Below are 6,000 nucleotides of genomic sequence, written 5' to 3'. Positions count from 1 at the left end.
AGGCGGTTTGTGCTTCTACTTGCAACTCTATTAGCACAGGACAGCCTGAGTTTCTCCCAATTTCACTGGGGACATCCTTTCTGGCCAACAGCTGTATGCGTGATGTCATGAAGTGTGGTACACATGACCTCTGTATTGCTCTGTAAGCTGTCTTAGGGGAGAGTGTCATACCTGCTGCTTCACTACAAAATGATGACAGGAGAAAAACATTTATTTGGGATAAAGTCTCCCTCTTGTGATATGATCTCACAGTGCCTAGCGTTTATGGGGCTTGCGTCAACCCTGGCAGGGACCTTGAGAAGCAGCTGTTGCAATACAAACTGCAGCCATCATCAATATGACTCAAAACAGTGTCAAACCTCTGCATCTGTCATTTAGATTACCTGCATCAGCGTAAATTTTAGTCTGTTCTGCAGGAATCTCATGTTTGCAGTTGCTTCCCAAAGTGTATATCCAAGAGGGAAGAATGGAAGTTTCTCTGGAGTTGAGCACCCGGTATTGCATCTTGAATTCCCAATTATACAGCAGCAAATCACCTAAGGAGAAAGGTGGAAGCCAGGATCTCCTGGTGAAATCAAGGGAAGGGGAGATGGCTTTATGAAATGGGGTGCAAGACCCAATGAGGGTACATAAACGGGGTGCAGGCCGGCTATGCAGTGCTGGCTGTGGCAGGCTTCCAGCCTATAGATGTGTAAGTCCTGGATGTGTAAACACCCAGCGCAGGGAAGAGGCAGCGCTGCCCGCCCGCCGAGGGGCCGGAGAGGCTCTGCGGGCCCGGCCAGCGCCGCGGCGGGGCAGCGATTGGGGGATCTACGGGGCGCCGGGGGCTGGGGATGACAGAGATCGGGAACGGGCTGGGAGGCGGTGGGATGGAGGGAGGGGAAAAGCGGGAGGGGAGGGAAGGGGGTAAAGGGAGGAGAAGGGGAGGGAACAGCCAGAAGGGAGGGGAGGGGGGAGTTGGGAAGATGATAAAGCTGGGGAGGAGGGTGAGAAAGGCCAGCGGAGCCGGGCGAGCGGGGATGGGGTGGAGGGCGTGAGCGGGGCTGCGGCGAGGCCGTGCCCGGTGGCGCGGTGCTGCCCGGGCGGCAGCGGCGGGGAGCGGGACGGCGCCATGGGCTGCGGGGGCAGCAGGGCCGACGCTATCGAGCCCCGCTACTACGAGAGCTGGACGCGGGAGACCGAGTCCACCTGGCTGACCAACACCGACTCCGAGAGCCCGCCGCAGGAGGGCGGCAGCGCCGAGGTGGGCGGCCCGCGTCCCGGTGAGTGGGGCCCCGCCGCGGGTGAGCCGGCGGGGGGGGCGGTGATTTACACCTGTATACACACATATAGATAGTGCATGTAGGTGTGTATGTCCACCTATAGATAGTGCATGTAGGTGTGTATGTTCACCTACCTATGCACTTCACTTGCTCTGCGGAGAACGTCTTTTTCAACCCCCACCGAGAAACGCGCACGCCCCGGGGTCTGCACGCCCCGGGCTGCCCACGGCAACACGCAGCGCTTCGGACGTGGGCCGGTCCCTGCCGGTCCCCCACCTCCGGGCAGAAGCCGGTCCATCGCCCCCTGGGCGTTTCTCTAAGAGCTTATTCAGTGTCTAGAGACCTTCTCCCGGTGGTGCTTGGCGTGGGAGAGAGCATATAAATGCCATCAACTATGCAGTAACATCACCAGAAGGGAAGAGAACCTGGTTTTCGAGGCTCTTGCTAAGGCTTTTTTTGCAAACCAAGTAATTTGGAAATAGGTTTAGAATACGGAAGAGGTGGTGATATGCCAGCCTTCTTCCACACTACCTCAAATTAGGATGATATACAGAAAACTGATCAGATGGTGGGCTGCCCCAGAGCTGACCTACTAGTTGGAATTTCCCAGGTTTTTGTCAGTGTGGTACATTCTGAGTTGTGTACCTGAGGTATTATGGTAGGGACAGAGATGGGAAAGGGAATGAGGAGCTCTGACCTGATGTGGGTTTAAAATGTGTTCAGAATTATGACGTATTGCAGCAGTATCTAGAAATCTAGAAAGTCTAGCTCCAGAAATCCATCATGCTACATGTTGTACAAACATAACATTGAAATGGTCACTGCCCCAGATAGATTATAATGTGCATATAAAGCAGTAAATGCTTCTAGGCAGCTTCAGAGGAAAAGCAGCAGCTTTGCAGACTTTTATAGGAAGCTACAAAGAACCAGGAAGAAACAGTGAAAGTACAGGGGTGAAAATTCACAAAGGTGGATATCACAGGGCAACTGGAATAGGGAGATGGTGACTCTGTGCTGACCGAAGTACAACAGGGAGGGAGAAGTCATGAAGGGTCTATGAAAGGCTGGAGAAAGACTTTGTAGTAATCATATGTGAAATTATGAGAATTTGAAGGTGAGTTGGTATATGAAATGCTGTATTAAAGATGATTGTATAAAGACTTTTAAAAGGTTCAAGATGATACTAGTCAGTAAGTTGAATGACAGGTGACAGTCTTGTCTCCAGCAAAGAAGGCAAAACACAGGGAGTGTTATCTCTGTAGCCACATTAAACATTATCTGTGCTACTTAGTTTACTTAGCTATTACAGCTTAGCTGCTCCAAGTTTACTTGGAGTTGGTGCCTAAACATCATAAATGGAAGCCAGTTAGTCCAGGATTTGATACTGAACAGAAGGTGATAAAGAGTTAGATCAGTAAGTATTCTTCCCAGAAACGGATGATAATTGAGTTTGTGTTTACAGATGAGAATACTAGAGATAAAAAGAAGATAACACTCAAGCCCAATAGAGACTGATTAGGGTAAGAGAAACTCTTTACAAGAAGAACTTGCAGAAGAGATTAGAGAGGAAGGGAATGAGGAGAGGAACAAAGGAAGGACTAGTAGGACTGCAGGAAGGGTAAGACTCACCCTTCAACACAGCTGTGGTGGCAGGAATGCACACGGGTCCTGATTAGTACCACAAACTACCTTATTGAGAGCTGCTGCGGGGTAAGGCTTTAGGTAGGAAAGGAAAGGAATAAGCAGAAGTACTCCAGGGACTAGAAACAGCATGTTCAGTGAATTTACAGATGAAAGGGAGAGGAAGCAGCAATTGGAGGGGCAAATGGGGTCAAGTATGAGTTTAAGATGTGAAGAGGAAAACATGCCTTTCTTATGAGAACTGAAAACTACCTAAGAGCGAGAGACAAAAGGGAAGAGTGAGGGAGGGAATAAGAGCAGGATGGGGGAGATGAGGAGATGGAACATGACACTGGCATAAGTGGAGGTAGGAAACTTCTGTAACTGGGACATGGAAAGGGAGGAGGCAGCCAGTGAAGGGGGCACCAGCCAAAAGGCAGCTGAGGAGAAAGGAGTGAAGTTGTTCTTTGTCATTTTTTGCTTGGAATAAATTGGTGAAATTCTGTGAAGAGAGAGAAGTGGAGGCAGGATGAAGGAAAGATTTCACGAAAAAACTGTGATTGTCTACATCGTTCAGTTAAGTGGAAAAAAAACCCCCACCAGACATTGCACATCAAAATGGAAAGAGGGGTAAATCATTCAGGGATGTAAGAATGTATGGTATACAGGATCATAAAATTTATCAATGAGGAAAGGGTTAATAACCACCATATATGAATTTTAGTAATCTCATCCCACCCCAAAATTTCATTATATCTTTCTCTTTTTGTCAGCAGCATCTTCCTTTCTGTGTTTGCTCATTGGAGCTATACGTATTTGTGTGGCCAAGTGTTCGCATTTTTCCTAAAGCATTTTGAAAGCTAAAATATTATTAAATTGAAAAGGAGATAATGAGTTTTTTGGGTTTTTTTGGGGTTTTTTTGTTTTTTTTTTTTTATTTTCCCTTTGCCCTTCCTCCCTCCCTTCCTCCCTCCCTTCCTCCCTCTCTCCTTTCTTCCAACTGATCCTTTCTTAGAATATTTGCTCACTTCTCCACTTGATTTTTTACATCAGTTTTAATGAAGTGTATTGCAAGCTCCCTATTTTTTACAGGACGATATATAGGACAGTATCACTTGTTATAATATAGCTGTATAATATAGACAGACAACTTTTCCTAGGTTCACAAGTCACTAACAGCCACGAATATAGGTGGTAGCAACTTGTTGCAGTACACTGCTGAGGCTTTGACAGTGATGAATAGGGTAAATTGATCTGGATGAAGAGGGGTAGAAAAGTACTATGTACCTTCACGAAGCACTGCTGGTGGTGAAACTGAAAGACATCATCTAGGAGATAAGCGTATGTACTGTTCTTACAGTGAGTGGTTTCTATCAGGGAGGAAAAAAGGAAAGGCTCACAGTGAGCCCAAATAATAGAGCAGTTTCTCTTAAGAACATCCATTGCTATGTGAGCGAACAACTTCTCACAGGATTCGGCTACTGCTATAGCTGGGGAAAATAATAGGTTAGATTTCTGCTTAGTAACCGTTCTTTGATCCTTTCAACCCCTTGAACAAATTGCCTTCTCTTTAGAGGGTCTGATTCAGCTAAGTGGAAGAGTTAGCACAAGTAATGACTTTCCGGGGAAGTAAGAATCTGCAGGAGCAGGTGAGTCCCTGGGGCAGTCACCACAGGTTACAGCAAACCACAGGGAAAAAGCTGAATTAACAAAAACTGCACAGAACCTGACAAGTATTTTGGAGTGCATTTGCATACCCTGCTGTGTTACATCGGGATAACTTGCTGATATATGTATGTGTGTGTGTGTGTTTAACTTCAGATGCACAATTTCCTACCAGAGACCAGTACTGTAAAAGTGCTTTATAAACCCTCTCAATATCAACTATAACAAAATATTTTTTGATGTTGTTTTAAAGCAGGCTTTAGGTAATCTTATTTAATTTTTTTCCTATTTTTCAGTGTATTCAATTATTTTTTTCTTTATTATACTTTAAATTGCCCCGGGGTGGATAAAGTAGCATGTTGCCTCATGGTCAGAGAGACCTTATAATCATGCTTTACCTCATGGGCTGCAAACGCCTTAGGACAGGATCTCTCCTTGCTGTTTTCCAACAGCAACCAGCACAGTAAGACTGGCTGAAGATTGTTATTTAAATGCAAATAATAATGATTAAGTTTTAAATGATGCAGCAACCAAGTGAAAAATAATTCTCTTGTATCAGAACTGAAAAGCTGTGTATTGATTGCCTCAGGGCTCACTCGTTCAGTTCCTCAGCTAATAAAACATTTGTTTTTTATCATTACTTGACTCACAGTATTGGCTAAGGCTTTAAAAACAAGCACAGTTGTTTTTTATTCTTTGTCATTTGCACTATTTCTATAGTAAAGTAATATTTTCATGGAGCATATTAAGGAAAAACATTATCCATGTTTCACACACTCACCTGAGACTTGGGAGAAAAACTTGCTCGTGTCATCAGCAAATGTACCTGCAATCAGGGGTCTGCCAGGAACGGAATCTGAAATTTAGGATCAGTTCATCCCCTAGTGAAGACATTTGCAAAATAGCTGTGAAATGGAAGTAGAATCAGGTCCTTCATAAAATGAATAAAGAAAATTAGCGGAATATAAGAGAAACTTTATTGCTATGTAGCAATGTAGCTGGCTAACAGTTTATCTTGCATAGTTAACTTTAATATAGTTGCACATTTATGAATAATTCTTGCTCTTTTCTCTGGGATTACATGGCCAGTTTATGCTGCTGCTCTACTCTTTTCTGGTCGCTGACAGCTTTGGAAAGTTTTACCGTCCAGGTTCATCTTTGCAGCTAGGTTCTGGCCAAGACTCAGGACGCAGAATACAGGGTTTCAGAGGTAACCTTGCACAAAGAAGTTTTTGAGGATTGCTTTTCCATTCTTCACAGTAGGAGAACTGGGAGCAGAGCAGAGGAAGAACAGGGTTGTGTGAACACCAGTTGCCATAACAACAGGGACTGGTGCTGGCCTGGACCACAGCTGCAGGCATCTGCTCTTGCGTTTACCACGTGTACGTAAAGGTAAAAGCATAGCAGGAATGAGTAAGCAAGCATCAGGTTGTAAATTAAGAACTTGGTGCAG

General features: G+C 45.3%; 1 protein-coding gene across 1 annotated transcript in view; it reads left to right on the top strand.

Moving 5' to 3' along the window:
- The first annotated feature begins 956 nt into the window (after positions 1-956).
- Positions 957-6,000, top strand: part of BAALC (BAALC binder of MAP3K1 and KLF4) — a 28,221-nt gene continuing 23,177 nt past the window's right edge. The window contains exon 1 of the mRNA XM_030510316.1: positions 957-1,262. Coding sequence (XP_030366176.1) covers positions 1,112-1,262 — 151 coding nt within the window. The 5' untranslated portion in view covers positions 957-1,111. The remainder of the gene's footprint in view (positions 1,263-6,000) is intronic.

This window comes from Strigops habroptila, chromosome 1 (assembly GCF_004027225.2).
Source record: "Strigops habroptila isolate Jane chromosome 1, bStrHab1.2.pri, whole genome shotgun sequence".
In the NCBI taxonomy this organism is placed as follows: Eukaryota; Metazoa; Chordata; class Aves; order Psittaciformes; family Psittacidae; genus Strigops; species Strigops habroptila.
This window is presented reverse-complemented; position numbering and strand designations above follow the sequence as displayed.